Raw genomic sequence first — 17,668 nt, forward strand, 5'->3', positions numbered from 1 at the left:
ATGGATCAACAGTTGGATATCTCTGCCAATGGAGACGGACAATCACATAATCACAGAAAATGGACGAGGGAGTCAAAAAGTTCAGAACATATTTACGACGAGATCAACAATCTGGAACCAAACAGAACTGGACCTGCACTCTCAGGTAATGAACACATGCATGTGCACATACTGTAACATGTCAGATCATGTTACAGTATGTGCACACATACTTGACACATACATATAATACCAGAGACAATCACTTGGAAGGTCAAAGAGCGAAAAGTTGGAGGGGAAGAGTCTGATTTGCTGTCACTGATAGTTTTAGTTTGGTCCTGATAAAAAAAAAAAAAAAAGAAAAGAAAAGATAAGAAGTTGGCATATTAATAATCTACTTTTGTTTGTTTAAATTATGCTGTTGAACCTGAAGCAAAAAACAAAAAACAAAATATGAACATTGTAAAGCATAGATAGAGAAATGAAACTCCAAATCCACTTTGACATCCTCATGTCACTATTTTTAGCTACTACTACACTAGTGGTTTGGTGAAGCTGGGCACACAGACTTTGCACAGCAGACATTTGACTTGTCAGAGAAAAACACAAGTGGAGTTCAACCTTATACTATATACTTATAAACTGTATATATTGTGCATATACATAGACCCAGTATATCCCAGGTGCAATAGTATTCTCAGTACTTTTTTTATGGCAGTAGATTTCTTTGGCATTTACTATTATTAATAACATGTACAAATGTATATAGACATAGTTGTTTTTTTCTATCCTGTATTTTTGTGAACTTAAGTCCCAGCTATCTATCTATCTATCTATCTATCTATCTATCTATCTATCTATCTATCTATCTATCTATCTATCTATCTGCAGTCAGTGAAAAGTCAGGGAAGAAAACAAGTCATAGCATTGATTGTCTCTGCAGCATAAAACACAACACAATTTCACAGCAATCCTGCAAATAGTGTTGAGTGATGGATCAACTGTGGGAATGTTTGAAGATTTGACTAGATTGTATTTGAGCACATACTGAGGAACAAACACATGACAAATACTGCCTTCTGCTGTCAGGTGCTGGACATGTAAAGAAGAGTTCCTACAGAGCTGCTGCAGTGTTTTTGGGTCTGCTGTGTCTTCTCCTCCTGGCAGGACTCATAACTCTGTTTATCCTGTGTGAGTACTTTGTTAGCATGCTGATGAAGCCATAAGTGATGATTCTTAACAGTATTTGTTTGTTGTTTATGTGCCAGACACCAAAGGCCACTCTAAGTGGAAAATGGAGATGAGCCTGTCACAGACCAGGTACAACAACCTGACTAAAGACAGACACCGGTTACTGACCAGTTACAACAAGTTGACAACAGAACTCGATCAGCTACAGACCAGTTACAACGATATGGCTAAAGAACGAGACCACTTCCAAAAAAGATTTGAAGACATGGCCAAAGAGAGAAATGATCTTAAGGGAAAGCTTCAAGGTAATTACATCTTAAACTCCTAAATTAATCACACAAAACTATATTTGAAATGAAAACTGCAGTCCTGTGCTATAGAAATGCAAATAAATGTACCTGACCTTGACCTTAAAACCTCAGATTGAAGCGTTCCTATGTGGACAGAAGTGTGAATTCGGCTTTACTGATCTCTAAAAGAAAACCACACACCTACACATGCAACATTACACCGCGTCAGACAAGTGGATAAGATAATGAATAATTGTGTCTATGGACCTGATGCCTAAACCACTCAGTGAAGTTCTGTGGACATTACATAAGTCAGCTAAAGCCCTCATTACAGCAGAGGCAGCTGTGGCTGGCTCATGGGTGTAGTAGTATTTAGAGGCATCTGCCATGCAAAAATGACTAAACATGATTTCTCAAAGTTGTAAAAATTTGAACTGGCAGTCATAATATAAAACCAAATAGTTATTATGCTATGAGAAAGAATCGTATGCTTCTATGGTCAGAAACATTGAGGCCATCATTAAAAGAAAAAAAAAGAAGGGAATATGGGGAAAACAGTTCAGAAACCAGCAGCTCCTACCATTTAACATCTTGTAGATACTGCTTTAACATACTTACACCTGTACAGTGGACTCTATATTATCTCTCCCTATGTTGTCCTGTGGAAACCAAATTTGCTAATTCATTAAGTTCACATTTAGTAATGTGTACAGAGAATGTTTCAATGCAAGTCAACCAAACAGGAAATCTTCCTTCACGATTGTTGCCCAAGCCCAGTTTTTTTTAACTTCATCGTAAGATCTTAAGGTTGCTTTCTTTTTTTTCTCTATCTGACACAGATCAGACTAATCAACAACAATGGGTGGTTTTCAATGGCAATTCATATTACATTTCTTCTCTGAAGAAATCCTGGCAAGAAAGTAGAGATGACTGTCTGCAAAGAGGCGCAGACCTGGTGATTATCAACAGCAAAGAAGAACATGTATGTATGTGTGTGAAACTGTGCGTAAAAGGGAGAGATTGGGAAAAAAAAAAAAATACAATGTCAGAGAAGCACAAAACTGTTTATATTGTAGTAATGTTGATCTCTGTTTCTGTGTCAACAAGGAATTCACAAGACATTTCAAGAGGCTCATGTGGATTGGACTGACTGACAGAGACACAGAGGGGACCTGGAAATGGGTGGATGGGACTCCGCTGACCACAAGGTTCACACATGACTTCACTGTTCTATTGCCATAGTGCTCTGTGACCAGCCACGTTCCTGTTGTGGTCATGCACTCTATTCAGCTGCGTTATGGGAGTATTAAGCTAACACTTTTGAAGTTTTACCCATAGTAGAGACTAAGAGTCAGGATGTCTTAGCCTCATTCATTTTGACAATTACTTACGTAATTACTATGAGAAAGCTGGCCACAATGAGTGCTTAACATTATAGTAATTGATAATATATTAATATAATAATAAAAATTCTAATAATTAGTGCTGCTACAGACAGCCTTGTTGCCACTATTGCAGGTGCTATAGTGTGCTATTTACAGCATTTGTTAAGCACTGATGAAAGCCTTTTTTGATATACACTCAATTGAAAACAGGACAAAGACAAAATATTTAATGTTTTACCTCATCAATGTCATTGATGTTGCCTATGTTCTTCGATAAACAGTAATTTTTCTTACTTTGGGCTTTCAGCTACTGGGCCCATCATGAGCCAAATGGTGTTCCACACAGAGATGAAGACTGCGCAGAAATAAAGATGTATAATTCAGAAAACAGCTGGAACGATGAATCTTGTGGCCTGCAAAGATTCTGGATCTGTGAAAAGAAATGGACTCGATAACTCAGCATCCAAACGCACAAGACAATAATGTGAAAGACAGGGAGCTAAAGTAGGTTGTATATCCCATTTTCAGCTTAATTAATAAAGACAGCACCAACATAATGATAAGCAAGCTACTGTATAGGGAAGGTGTCTCATTAACATACATAGACATGCACACACTGTATGGACTGCATGATATACAGTATATAAGGAATATGTTGCAGACATGCATGTGTACATGAAGCATCCATAAATACTGTGAAAGAAAGAGAAACATGGTGATAAGAGTGAGGGTCCAGAGATGTAATAAGAAATGAAATAAGGTCTTTGCAAAGAAACTTGGCCAGTAGGTCAAATTAGTATGAGTCCAGAGTCATGTATAGATTTTCTTCAGAAAATTGCTTTCCCGCTTAATGTTTTCTTTTTGTTACATTTATGCATAAAGTACAATAGAATGAATATATTATAGCTGATTTTCTCTCTCTATTGTAGGTGAGTGTTTGCTATCACTGTTTTGAGTGTTTCCATGTATCAGTTCATTTTAAATGTGTGTGGGATGTAGTTACATTTGGTTCTGTTACTCAAATTGTTATGAGAGTTTAAATTTCTATATTTGAATCTAAATTGCTTGATTAACTGCTTTCTGATCCTTTTATGTCATTGTGCCAAATATGATCTTAGTTTTGTTTCTCTGAGGTGTTTTGATTTTCATGTTTCTATGTGAAATAAATGAGCATTCACTGTGTGTGTATGTGTGTGTGTGTGTGTGTGTGTGTGTGTGTGTGTGTGTGTGTGTGTGTGTGTGTGTGTCCCTAGCTTTGCTCAAGAAAGTATTGCATATGATCAAATCAACAATTGTCCCATATTTAAGAATTTCATAATCAATTCCAATCAAGCTAGAATTTGCACAAGAAAGATCAGACTGAGTGTTAATGTTCAAAGCAGTTCACTTTGCCTGCATTTACATCCAATAGCAAAAACATCACATCACATTTTCTTTGGTTCATTATACTGTATATGTTAGCAATTATAGCAATTCTCATGTTGTGCCATCTAATTTCCAGTATCAATATTAGGAGGACATTTATCTTAGTGTGTTCTCAACATGTTTGCTACATTATTTACCTCAGCATGAGTGAACTGAAATTCACAACAATCCCTTTCACACTAGTTTATTTTGATGGTTGCTGAAACTCCTCAGCCTTTATCCTGTCTTGACTGCCTTCTGCCTTGTCTTCAACCATTGCCTGCCTGCTGTGGCCTTTTTGGGTTTGTTTGCTTAATCTGCCTGCCAACCTGTGGCTGATTGCATCAACCAACAGTGACTGGGCTGAAAGCATCACAGGCTACCCCAAATTTGATTAAGATTGTCTCATTGTTTGACAAACAAACACAGTCATTTTAAATATAAAGCAGGTTCAGCCATGGTTACATTAATGTGTTGAGGGCCACATGTAAGTCTCCTGCTGGGCCCAGAATGATCACCCTGACATCCTGCTATCTGTTGATATACCAAGAGCACACAGCACACATAGCATTTCATTACTTGCCCTCAGACCCAGAAACCATCCAGTACTCCTATATCAAACTAAGACTGCCAGTTGGATTGTAATAAAGTGACTAAAAATGCCTTTATCTTAAAATATGCACTCAGGGGCCCGATATAAGCCAAAAATAATAAAGCTGTTAAAACTACTAAATTTTGACACAGACAATAAAGACCAAATCATTCATACAAGGCCTCCTCAGGTTAATGGCCTTGGATCAACTGAGTTGGTAAATCACCCTCAAATGCAAAACAAAATAACACTTTAAATCTGCGATTAGCAACAGCGACAAGCAGAGATTTCAAATACAGTTACTTTGTATAATTCATTTTGTATATAATTAATTGATAAAGATGAATAGCTCACTCCAACATGAAGTCAGAGAGAGCTTTCAGTCATATTAGCTTGTTGTTTTAGCTGATATCTTGTAAAATCCATTGCAGGTTCACTGTATGATTGATTATGGTTTGAATTTTCCAATATTTAAAATATTTATATACATTTCCCTCTTATTTTTATCATGGGAGACTATCTATTCATTAAAAAGATGGCTATTGCAGATACAGAGTGGATCCACACTGCTCTTGTGACTGGGAACAATATAAAGAAATGAGAAGTGGGCCAAAAAGAATAAACTACATGAGACTTTCTCATATACCTGAATGTTCCTGAGAAAACATTTTTTTTTAAACATGAGCAGGTAAAAACAGTCACTCCTCTGCCTTTAAATCAAATGACTGAATGAAGAGAAGTGTAAATGTTCAGCAGACATGATTAGTGAAAAATGTTTTTCTTCTTGATCCTACAGTCACATGTTTGAGCTTCACTGTGCACAATCATGTATGCAGAGTTTGACACTTCAAAGATGTTTTCCTGGTTCAATATTCAGCATAAATTATGTGAAAACCTGGAGCCTCTAGTGTACATACACTGTGAGAGAGGAGACATCTTGTGTCCAGCAGTTAAACCTGTGAAATGAAAAGTATTTTCATATTCATTTATTCTGTAACTTCTGCAAAAGGAGAGGGAGTAAGTGACATTTTAAAGATTTGAATGAGGTGACAGTACTTTTTCTCACCCTGCAAAAACCACGTGAGAGACACTTTGGACAATGTTTATATATGCCTTTAAAACATGTGTGGAAGGGATCTTGAAATGTGTCAACATGCCATAGATTGCTGCTGTCAGTGTGACTCGCTCAGCAGCAGCTCAGGTTCAGAACCCTGGACAGAGACACCCGCTCTCAGACTGGAAGGAGAGACCAGGCGAGAGAGTGCTTGTTTTTGAAGCAGGAAGAAAAATGGAGGAGGGAAGCGACATGGCATTAAAAAGGTGCATATTCTTTTCTGCGGTTGGCCTTACTCTTTTTCTCCCCACTTCAGAAACAAACTCTCTCGTCAAAAAACAAGCTGTCCCATTTAGCGCTCCCCCTGGAGGCCCGGAGGACTTCATGCAGTTTGAGTGTTTCAGAATTTACATTGTTTTTGTATTTGCAGCGTTTATGATCTTAAAATATTTCTTTTGGCTTTCTGTAGCATATTATTTTAATTTATTTTATTTTTATTATTTTTTTAGTTTGCAACTCGTTTCCGCTGTCGTATTTGTTGCAGTTTTCGTATGTGTTTTGGAATTGGCGTCTTTTCTGGAGACCGCAGCGCGTTTCTCCTAATGGAAATGTTTGGTGTCGTTGCAGCGAATTTCCCTCGAAATTAGAAAGGGACAAAGGAGTTTTGATACAGTAGAGCGAAAAACTACCTTCGCAAATGTTATCAGATTAAACAACTAAATTCAGTGACGACACGAGATCGCTTCGGGCTCTGTCCGACACAGATAATGCCCACAGTGAGGTTAAACCCGTGGGAAGACGTTCTGGGGTAAATGAGGCTTTTTTTTGGTTAATTAAGAATGGGAAGAATCTGTATCGTTCGGCCAGTGTGTGTAATTATCGTCCTTGTGGCTTTTACATCCCAAGTTTCTGTGTAGGTGTAAAAGTGCGCCTGTTGCGCGTCAGTCGATATCCTCCTCTATTCACTCCTTTGTGTTTTTGTTCTCTCAGCACTGCTCTGCTCCCATTTAGATGCCTCTCATGGCAGCATGAGGGGCACCTACACAATACTGGACAGATGGTGTTAAAGTTATCATCGACCGTATCTTCAAATTCTGAAAATTAGGGTAAAAGTTAACTTTTTAAAGAAGAACCAACACTGTTGGACGTGTCGTAAAAAGTTCAATGTAGAAAGAGTGAGACTGCATGAAAGTGGTGAAAGTGCGGTGCTTCAGGTTCAGGCAACAAAGGGACAATGACTTTTAGAAATGTACAGTAGACCTTTTCACTACAGTGCCTCTTAAAATCCACTCAGCGTGTGGGCACCTTTAATTGCAATGTATAGAATTTTTCAAAGTGTGCAACTGAGTCCTATGGGTTTGCATGTGTGTATACTTTTCATAATCAGCTCCATGAGTAATGCTGCTAATTAACTGTAATTTTTGATCAATCTGGTTTTTATAAAGAGCGAAGCCAATTTATTCCAGCTGCTCTGAGATTTCTAGAGGAAGTCCAAAACCTAACTTTCAGCATCAGCATCAACGGAAAAGCTGAAAAACGGAACAGTCTCATATAAAGACACTTTCTGCTCTGTTCTTCATTTCAAATGTTTTTTGTGTTTGTTTTGTTAAACGCGTGTCCACTGATAGCAGAGCTTTTAAGTTTATATATATTAAAAGCAGTCTTCAGCAGAAGAAATGTTCAGTGAGCAGCTCTGATGGGAGGGCTGGCATTATAAGCCTCCATAGCAATCAGTGTGTTTGATGCTACCAGAAAAACTCCACTTTATTACAAACCGATGATCGACAGACGGTTTCTTACACTTTGCCTCCTCGAACAAACATGTAGGCCAGCGAGGAAACAGCATTTGATGGAGATGTGATTCATTTTAAAACATTTTTGGAGAAAAATGAGTGAGAAAAGTCGCTGAGCAGCGCTGGCCGCGACGGTGAATGTGTGAGGTTTGGAGGCTCCCCAAACCAAAAGCAGAGAGCATCAGAGCTCTACATGAGTTCGATATGAAGAGACACGAGTCTGCTATCGGCTCGCTTCACCGTCAGCCTTCGGCACTTGTCCCACATTTAGTTTAAGTGTTTTATCGGTGAAGAGAAAACACAAGTAGGCCGACATTGAGACTGCAGCGAGCAGAGCCTGGGCCTGGGTTGAGTCTCCACGGTTCTCACGGTGTGTTTAAGTCCAGCCTCCTGCTCGGATTTTCAATCAGTTCAGTCTGACCTGTGTACCGTGCAGAGTAGCAATATCAAGAGAAAATGGCAGAAGTAGCACCAGCTCCAGCCACCGCTCCGGCGAAAGCAGCCAAGAAGAAGACCTCCAAGCCGAAGAGACCCGGCCCTACCCTGAGCGAGCTTATCGTGAAAGCTGTGGCCGCTTCTAAGGAGCGGAGCGGCGTGTCCGCGCCAGCTCTGAAGAAGGCTCTGGCTGCCGGTGGCTACGATGTGGATAAAAACAAGTCCCGCGTTAAGACCGCCATCAAGAGCTTGGTGGCTAAGGGGACCCTGGTCCAGACTAAGGGGATCGGGGCATCCGGCTCCTTCAAGATGAGCAAGAAGGTGACAGAACCTAAAGCAAAGAAGCCCGCAAAGAAAGCCGCTCCAAAAGTCAAGAAAGTTGCAGCCAAGAAACCCGTCGCGGCCAAGAAGCCCAAAGCAGCAGCCAAGAAGCCGGCAGCCGCTAAGAAGGCCCCGAAGAAAGTCAAGGCGGCCAAGAAGCCCGCAGCGGCCAAGAAAGCAGCAAAGAGCCCCAAGAAGGCCTCAAAGCCCAAGAGCCCCAAGAAAGTGGCCAAGAAGGCTCCTGCAGCCAAGAAAAGTCCCGCGAAGAAAGCTGCCAAGCCCAAAGTCAAGAAGGCAGCACCCAAGAAGAAGTAAGCTGTTTTCAGTCAGATGCTGAAGTGCCCTACAAAAGGCTCTTTTAAGAGCCACCCACATCACTTTTGAGTGCGTTTCTTCTTTCTGTTGTCATCTAGAGCGCTTGCTCCAGTTGAGCTTTAAACGTGGTTCGAGCTGAACTTGCCCGGATGTGCGGGACGTAGTAGGGGTTCTGGACCTGGCCCAAATGGGTGTGCAAACCTGTTTCTGGCAAACATTCTTAAGATGAAATAAAAATAAAATAACATGTCCGTCTTAACAAATCGATGCTAATTGTGAATATATGAACAAGCATCTGTTGCAAAATTGAACCACGACAAAAGGAGTTTGGATTGGAGAACAGGAAAAGAGCTTGATATTCAAGTCAGCAGGTGCTTGATTTGATCATCTGAAACAGTAATATCAGTTAGAGTTGTGGGGAAAAGAAAGGTGATACTGGAAAACACAATAATTTAATAATTCTTTATATTTGCAGATATCAAGATATAGCAAGATATCAAGAAAGCTAACAAAATGACAATTAAGCTGAACAGTGATTTCATTTGGGGAACCACTAGAGAGCTCACCAAAACAGAGTATTGTATAAAAGTCAAGAACAAGGGGGTTTGGGTGCTATGGATCCAGAAGGAACCAGACTGAAAATATTAAAAATGGATCTGCTGCCATCTCCACTAGTGCTCTCTGGGTTGGCGATCACTCCATGTGGGAGGGAATGGGAATTTTAATCTACTGGATGGACATTTTATCACACAATATCAACATCTAATAAAAAACTTTGGTGCATTGGAGATGTTTGTTGGTTTTATATGATTTATTATGATGATGAAGAAACATAGCACCTTCTGATGTAGAGCTCAGGCGCTCTGCTTTACTTTGCAAAGCTATGGACTGGTTAACCATGACCCCAGGAAATGCAGTAAATTCAATGACATTGATACCACAAAGGCAGAGTGTGATTCTGTAAGCTTCTCTGTGTTGTTTCATAGTTTAGTTTATAAATCTTATGCATACAATCAGAGATCTTTTTGTCAAATTCAGATTCAGTATTTGTTTTATACTTTAAATATAAAAAAAATACTTATTTTCTGTAGCACTCTGTTCCATTTGAGTATAATAAGCCATATAAAACATTTGATATGATGGATATTACATATTATATTACGTACATTAGTAATTCATTTTTCACACAATAATTTATGTAGCGTAAGGGAAATCCTCCCTGCTGATCATTGACAGTTGCTAATTCTCTGAAGAGTTACAGACTCGGTGTAATGAAGCAGCATGGAGGAAAGACATGCAGAGTTCTCTCCAGATCTCCACATTGTCTTGGCTTATATTCTGTCCAGCAACATAAGGACAACTGGTTGTCACATGCATTTTATACAATACTTTCCTTAGGTACAATGAATTGCAGCCTCAATTCATAGACTCATTCCTGGGATTAGTAAATCATCTAATTCCCACATTAGGCAACTATATAATATATAATGTGTGTGTATAAAGAATCGGCTCTTTCATAAGAGCCGAGACGAAATTCCCATCACTGACATGAGTTTACACAGATCTGTAACCACGCTTAGTTCAGTGCATTTGTGACGTTTAGTTAATAGAAGAAGGCTCCTCAGAGAAAAGTGAGGTGGCTCTTAAAAGAGCCGTTGTTGTTGTGGCTGGTCAAAAAGCGTGAGACAGTTTAAGCGCGCTCTCCGCGAATGCGGCGAGCCAGCTGGATGTCTTTGGGCATGATGGTGACCCTCTTGGCGTGGATGGCGCACAGATTGGTGTCCTCGAAGAGACCGACCAGATAGGCCTCGCTGGCCTCCTGCAGAGCCATGACGGCGGAGCTCTGGAAGCGCAGGTCGGTCTTGAAATCCTGAGCGATTTCTCTGACCAGGCGCTGGAAGGGCAGCTTGCGGATGAGCAGCTCGGTGGATTTCTGGTAGCGACGGATCTCTCTGAGAGCCACGGTACCGGGCCTGTAACGGTGAGGCTTCTTGACACCGCCGGTGGCCGGGGCGCTCTTACGAGCTGCCTTGGTGGCCAGCTGCTTCCTGGGGGCTTTGCCTCCAGTAGACTTACGAGCTGTCTGCTTAGTTCTTGCCATGGTTTCTTCTTTCTCTCAACAATCAGGAGAAAATGTAGTGAGTGGAGGAGACACACTGCTCTTTAAGTGCGGGACCGGCTGCGGAATGATGACGCTGCTTCAGACCCTCGCCTCGTGATTGGTGAAGGGCTCCTGTTGGAGTTCAGCACCACCTGGAGGGGCGACCCACCGCAAGAATAGCCGGTGCTCATTGGCGAGAAGGCCATTCAAAATGAGCGCTCGGCCTCTGCTGGAAGCCTCTCTTGTGATTGGTCTGGCATGAATCCTGCGCGCGCTCGCGGACATAAAACGAAGCGTTGTGATTACTGGCGTCACATTTTCTCTGAGCTCTAGTCTCTAGAAAGTACCGACAATATGAGTGGAAGAGGCAAAACCGGCGGAAAGGCCAGAGCCAAGGCAAAGACCCGCTCCTCCCGTGCTGGCCTGCAGTTCCCAGTCGGCCGTGTTCACAGGCTGCTGCGCAAAGGCAACTATGCCGAGCGTGTGGGTGCCGGCGCCCCCGTCTATCTGGCAGCTGTGCTCGAGTACCTGACTGCTGAGATCCTCGAGTTGGCTGGAAACGCCGCCCGCGACAACAAGAAGACCCGTATCATCCCCCGTCACCTGCAGCTGGCTGTCCGCAACGACGAGGAGCTCAACAAGCTGCTCGGCGGAGTCACCATCGCTCAGGGCGGCGTGCTGCCCAACATCCAGGCTGTGCTGCTGCCCAAGAAGACCGAGAAGCCCGCCAAGGCCAAGTAAATCACTGGACGACACAAAAACCATAAAACAACGGCTCTTTTAAGAGCCAAGCACTTCTCCTCTAAAGAGTTGTTTCACTCTCTTTACTCTTTTAAAATGTCATTAAGGATAAAATATACATTATGTTCAAATTTTCACTGCACAAGGAAACTTTGCAGTTGCAAAGCATCCACACAAGGATTGAAGCTTTATAAGATCACTTTAACACCACAGTAAAAATGTGCACTTTCAAATTATACAAGTCATGATGGCCAAGCCAAATGTGCATATTATGCTTGTTATTACTCTGGTACATGTGCTATGTCTGTCAAAAATAAGGTCAATATAGAGGTACTACAATCTGTATAAGTGTGATTCAGTGTTGGTGAAAACTTAAGCAGACACAGATGTCAGTACTGTTCTGATTTAAAACAAACCAAAAACAAGTCCAGATGGAGGTTTTAATTAGTTTAGCTCTATATGAAGCATCTGAGGCAAGAATAATCATTTCTCTTTAACAGTGCCTTGGTACATATAGCATGGTACATTTGATGTATTTGACAATGGTACTTATGTACATGGCTTGTTTTTTTTGTTTTTTTTTGTATATGTACTGCAATATTTCAATACTACCATGTTTAATGTACCATGGGTTAACTTTCCATGTTTTTTGACAGTACCATGGTAGATGTACAATGTTTTCTATGACCATTTATACACCATTGTACAAGAATCATGGTCCATCAAAAATACTGTGATACATTTTCTATCAATATTTGTACCATAGTACATTATGTATAAAATACAATAATGAACTGAGCCTAATGAAAGTTACAGTAACACAATTTATCTTTATGAAATAACACGTTCAGATGTTCAGTTGTCTAAGATGAACCATACTTTTGGGACTCGCAAGACTTTTCATCAAATTACCATGAAGGGTTTTCGTGAGGCTGTGTCATAATTCCTGTTGATTGGCTGAGGTTTTCCATAGGGACCATAGTTTGTTCATTGAAGTTGATGCATTTTCTGTAGATTCAGTAAAGTCTTTTTACAGGGCAAGATTGTCAGTTTGCACCCAACCCCCCATCATTCCTGGCTTCTTGAGGCTTTTGGAGTTGATTTGTTAATCTTCAAAGATGCTGGTGCTGTGACCAGGTGCTTAGGGTTATAGTGGATGTCACCAGCAGTGTCATCACCGTGCTTCAGGCTGGGGAGAGGCTGCCACCACATCCATCAGGGGACTCCACGCTGCAGCTCTGGACTGGCAGCTGATCGTCAGCCTTGTGTGAGATTTTCAATTGCAGTGACAATTAATATTACTAAGTATTCACACCTAGCAGCTGCAAGATGTAATGGATTGTTTGCTGCTAACCAGCTGAACATTTTACTTGCTTCAAGACTAAAAATGCAACATGTGGCTTGTTGTTGGTCTGTTCCTAATGGAGCTGAAAGAGAAAGGTAAGGAATGGGGTTAAAGGACACTTCAGTGGATTAAAGATATCAAGATGGTGCTGACTCACTCCACACCTCGTTCATATTTAGCTGGCAGTCCAACAGACATCATCAGAGGATACAAAGAGCATTTTACTCTATTGCCAGAGACCACATCTCATACAGACACCCAGGATATGAGCTCAGCCAGATGTGACTGCACTGGTCACACAAGGCCCCTCAGCATCTCATCTCAAACTATAGTTTTGGTTGTTGTGATGATTTGGGATCTGTGATTAAGTTTCACAGACTGGTTTTATGAACATAAAGGTTTATGTGGAAAAAAAAAAAAAAAAAAAAGCAAAACTGAGAAAGTTCTATCCTTGAGGCTAAAGTAATCATTAACATGAAATGTGGTGAAAAACACAACAACCCAAAATGCTCAACATGTTCTCATGTGATGTTAATTACAGACAATATATTTTAAAGAAAGGGAGCTGTGCTGTGATTAATCACAAATTTCTCTACATGATCATATCATTATTGTTCTTGAAAGTGCACTTGAGGGTGATTTAAGGGACTGGTACTTTATTGAAAACAGTCAATCAACAATCATGAGAGGCCAAAGACCCATCAGCCTGCCTGTTTCTTACAGGCGACATGTTTCCTCTAATTCATGCTGTTGTTCAGTAGGTGTCGCTAATATACCAAAGAGTTAATCATCAACCATCATGAAAGACCAAAGAAGAAGAAGAAGAAAAGACCCTCCTCTGTTTTCTAACACGTCCTCGGACAAGACTTAAATTCCTGGAAATACAACCGCTTGAACATATTGGGTATCTGACATCCAAACAGCAACAATGAGCGGCAGAGGAAAGGGAGGTAAAGGACTCGGCAAAGGAGGCGCCAAGCGTCATCGCAAAGTTCTCCGTGATAACATCCAGGGAATCACCAAACCAGCTATCCGCCGTCTGGCTCGCCGTGGTGGTGTGAAGCGTATCTCTGGTCTCATTTACGAGGAGACTCGTGGTGTGTTGAAGGTTTTCCTGGAGAACGTCATCCGTGATGCAGTCACTTACACCGAGCACGCCAAGAGGAAGACCGTCACCGCCATGGATGTGGTCTATGCTCTGAAGAGGCAGGGTCGCACTCTGTACGGCTTCGGCGGTTAAAACGATTACTCTGTTTCCAGGAATGAACCAAAAGAAAAAGGCCCTTTTAAGGGCCACCACCTCTATAAAAGCGCTGTAAATTCTGAATCCATTATGTAATTGCATATGTCTTAATTAGTGATAAGAATTCCAGCACTTACTGTATAGCCTAAATGAATTTATTACTGTGTAATATGTACTGCAAAAGTACTGTAATGTGAAAACAACATCATAATAGTAGATAAATTGGCAAATGTTGCCCAGTATGAGATTTTAACATTCATTTTGTATGTAATTTAAAACATATCCAAAGCCACCACACATTGTAGTTTACCAATCATATGTGACTTGAACAGTAGTGATGGGGGCGCCAGTTCTTACTGAATCACTAGAATCAGTTCACTAGAAAGATTCTTTCAAAAGATTTGTTCACTGAATCATTCAGTGCTGGGCAGGAGGAGCCTGCAACTCCTGAATGAACAGAAAAGAGCTTCAGCCGTTTCATTCGTGACAGACACATCACTAGCATATGTATATAAAGTATATGAAAGGACTACAATTAGGAATAATAAATATTGACATAACTAAAAAGGCATGGCCAGGGAAGTGGTGCATTTGTTCCTGGATCAGTATCAGATGTGTAATTGCACAGCAGTGCCATATTGTGATTAATAATGTAATGCAATTCCATATTTCTCACACATTTAAAGTTGCAATTAGTTAATACATTAAACGCCAATCAGCCACAATATTAAGGCCAGGTGAAGTGAACACACACACACACACACACACACACACACACACACACACACACAGAGCGGCTGTCTCCCAGCATGACAGTGTCACCCCACAAAAACATGCTCACACGCATGACAGAGGGCCCAAGGCATTGACCCAACTTCAAGACCCCTGTCTGATCAAGTAATATTGTGACTCATCAGTGTATTAGCCATATCTGCAAACACTGAAGGACAGGCTGACAACTAATTTTCAAAAAGGGACCAACAACGTGACATGTTGTTAAATGTAGAAACTGCAGACTGGTGGTGGTGTGTTACAGAACGGGAAACAGATGAGGGAGCTGTCCATGGTGCTTGGGCACACTAACAGATGGCATCTTACCGTGTATTAAAATCCACTCAACACATACGCCCTATTTCATTTTAATGAATATGTATTATAAATACAAATATAAATATGTATTATATTCTCTCTCTATATACACTGCTGCCCACAGTAATGCACACCAGGATTGGACCCACTGTGTATATAGTGTGCATTAAACATTACACACTGATCCACTGATACTGACTGATAAAACAGTTCCAGTGTGGAACTGAATCCCATAAAGTCCATTTGCATGCCTGTATAATTTTCACAATCAGCTCCAGGAGTAATGCTGCTTAAGGTCTTTTTTTTTTTTTTTTTTTTTTTTTTTTTAGATTAAACTGCTTTTATAAAGCTGTCAGAAATAAGCCATATATTTTGTCGTAACTCTGTCAAACCTGAACTGCTGTCTTATTAAAATATTTAGATGAAGTTCAAATGCACCCCTCAGCAGCATCAGCAGAATATAACTGTTGTGAGACACTGGTTTTTAATATTCAGCAATGACATACTTATCAAGTGGGAGGACATTTAAAGACACTAAGTGTGCTTCCCCAGACAGCTACCATTTGTTTGTTCATTAATAGTAGAACTATTTTTTTTATTGAATATTAATATTAATAAAATCGTAAAGCAGTTAGAAGTAGTCCTCAGCTGAAGAAATATTGACTCTAAAAGGAGGTCTGGCCCCACAAGCCTCCATAGCAATCAGTGTGTTTGATGCTACCAGAAAAACTCCACTTTATTACAAACTGATGATCGACAGACGGTTTCTTACACTTTGACTCTATGAACAAACATGTAGGCCAGCGAGGAAACAGCATTTGATGGAGATGTGATGCATTTTAAAACATTTTTGGAGAGAAATGAGTGAGAAAAGTCGCTGAGCAGCGCTGGCCGCGACGGTGAATGTGTGAGGTTTGGAGGCTCCCCAAACCAAAAGCAGAGAGCATCAGAGCTCTACATGAGTTCGATATGAAGAGACACGAGTCTGCTATCGGCTCGCTTCACCGTCAGCCTTCGGCATTTGTCCCACATTTAGTTTTGAGTGTTTTATCGGTGAAGAGAAAACACAAGTAGGCCGACATTGAGACTGCAGCGAGCAGAGCCGGCCTGGGTTGAGTCTCCACGGTTCTCATGCGGTGTTTAAATTCAGCCTGCTGCTCCGAGTGTTCCATCAGTTCAGTCTGACTGGCGTCATCGCGAGGAAGAATAACAGGTAAAGGAAATGGCAGAAGTAGCACCAGCTCCAGCGACCGCTCCGGCGAAAGCGGTAAAGAAGAAGACTTCCAAGCCGAAGAAACCCGGCCCTAGCGTGAGCGAGCTTATCGTGAAAGCTGTTGCCGCATCTAAGGAGCGCAGCGGCGTGTCTGCAGCTGCCCTGAAGAAGAATCTGGCTGCTGGAGGCTACGATGTGGACAAGAACAAGTCCCGCGTTAAGATCGCCATCAAGAATCTGGTTGCTAAGGGGACCCTGGTGCAGACCAAGGGAACTGGGGCATCCGGCTCCTTCAAGATGAGCAAGAAGGCGGCCGAACCCAAAGCGAAGAAGCCCGCAAAGAAAGCCGCTCCCAAAACTAAGAAAGCTGCAGCAAAGAAACCCGCCGCGGCCAAGAAGCCCAAAGCAACAGCGGCGGCCAAGAAGCCGGCAGCCGCTAAGAAGTCTCCGAAGAAGGTCAAGACGGCCAAGAAGCCCGCAGCGGCCAAGAAAGCCACAAAGAGCCCCAAGAAGGCTTCAAAGCCCAAGAGCCCCAAGAAAGTGGCCAAGAAGGCTCCTGCAGCCAAGAAAAGTCCCGCAAAGAAGGCCGCCAAGCCCAAAGTCAAGAAAGCAGCACCCAAGAAGTAGTAAACTCTTCTCAAATGCTGAAGTGTCCTACAAAAGGCTCTTTTAAGAGCCACCCACATCACTTTTAAAGAGTGCGTTCCTTATGTTATAATGGGAAAACAATATGATTATTTCTAGCTAAACTTGCATATCAATACATATCAAAATTATACTAAAATACCTAAGTAAAGAGATGTGTTGTCTGTTAGTGGTTGGCGTGATAACGTGACAATTCGTGAGGTTCAGGGTTTCATGTAAAAATGTCACCCACCAACTCCCTTCTCGCTGCACAAATAATTCTACATGTATGGAACTGATGACGTGCTCTTTTAATAGCACGAGATTTATTTACTTATCTGCATATATGCAGGTTTCTTCATCTATTTATTCGGCAGCAGAACATAAACCATATTCATGAATTTGTAAGCTGATTGATTTGTTACTGACCTGGGTATTTCTGTATCTTATTTTGTTTGTTATTTATGTTTTCTGTATAAACATTACATGTGTTAATATGATTAATTTCACATTAAGGCTTTTCTGTTCTAATTTTTATTTGGCCTCAGTCCAT

At 41.2% G+C, this 17,668-nt stretch overlaps 5 protein-coding genes and 1 pseudogene across 6 annotated transcripts; 5 read left to right on the plus strand and 1 right to left on the minus strand.

Moving 5' to 3' along the window:
• Positions 1-3,300, plus strand: LOC143318997 (uncharacterized). Its single transcript, XM_076727554.1, has 6 exons — positions 1-145; positions 1,078-1,168; positions 1,300-1,475; positions 2,300-2,442; positions 2,568-2,668; positions 3,153-3,300. Exons 1-6 carry the CDS (start codon positions 1-3, stop codon positions 3,298-3,300), a joined length of 804 nt encoding a protein of 267 aa, XP_076583669.1.
• Positions 3,301-8,128: 4,828 nt separating this feature from the next.
• On the plus strand, positions 8,129-9,539 carry LOC143319254 (histone H1 pseudogene; annotated as a pseudogene). Its single transcript, XR_013077066.1, has one exon. The product of XR_013077066.1 is annotated as a histone H1 pseudogene (transcript).
• An 818-nt stretch (positions 9,540-10,357) lies between these two features.
• LOC143319255 (histone H3) lies at positions 10,358-10,861 on the minus strand. The gene has a single exon (XM_076728049.1). It carries the CDS (start codon positions 10,858-10,860, stop codon positions 10,450-10,452), a length of 411 nt encoding a protein of 136 aa, XP_076584164.1. The 5' UTR covers position 10,861; the 3' UTR covers positions 10,358-10,449.
• Positions 10,862-11,203: 342 nt separating this feature from the next.
• Positions 11,204-11,601, plus strand: LOC143319258 (histone H2A-like). Its single transcript, XM_076728053.1, has one exon. It carries the CDS (start codon positions 11,215-11,217, stop codon positions 11,599-11,601), a length of 387 nt encoding a protein of 128 aa, XP_076584168.1. The 5' UTR covers positions 11,204-11,214.
• A 2,213-nt stretch (positions 11,602-13,814) lies between these two features.
• On the plus strand, positions 13,815-14,208 carry LOC143319261 (histone H4). The gene has a single exon (XM_076728056.1). It carries the CDS (start codon positions 13,875-13,877, stop codon positions 14,184-14,186), a length of 312 nt encoding a protein of 103 aa, XP_076584171.1. The 5' UTR covers positions 13,815-13,874; the 3' UTR covers positions 14,187-14,208.
• A 2,279-nt stretch (positions 14,209-16,487) lies between these two features.
• Positions 16,488-17,263, plus strand: LOC143319253 (histone H1-like). The gene has a single exon (XM_076728048.1). The coding sequence runs from the start codon at positions 16,501-16,503 to the stop codon at positions 17,116-17,118; it is 618 nt and encodes a 205-aa protein (XP_076584163.1). The 5' UTR covers positions 16,488-16,500; the 3' UTR covers positions 17,119-17,263.
• The last annotated feature ends 405 nt before the right edge of the window (positions 17,264-17,668 follow it).

This window comes from Chaetodon auriga, chromosome 4 (assembly GCF_051107435.1).
Source record: "Chaetodon auriga isolate fChaAug3 chromosome 4, fChaAug3.hap1, whole genome shotgun sequence".
NCBI lineage: Eukaryota > Metazoa > Chordata > Actinopteri > Chaetodontiformes > Chaetodontidae > Chaetodon > Chaetodon auriga.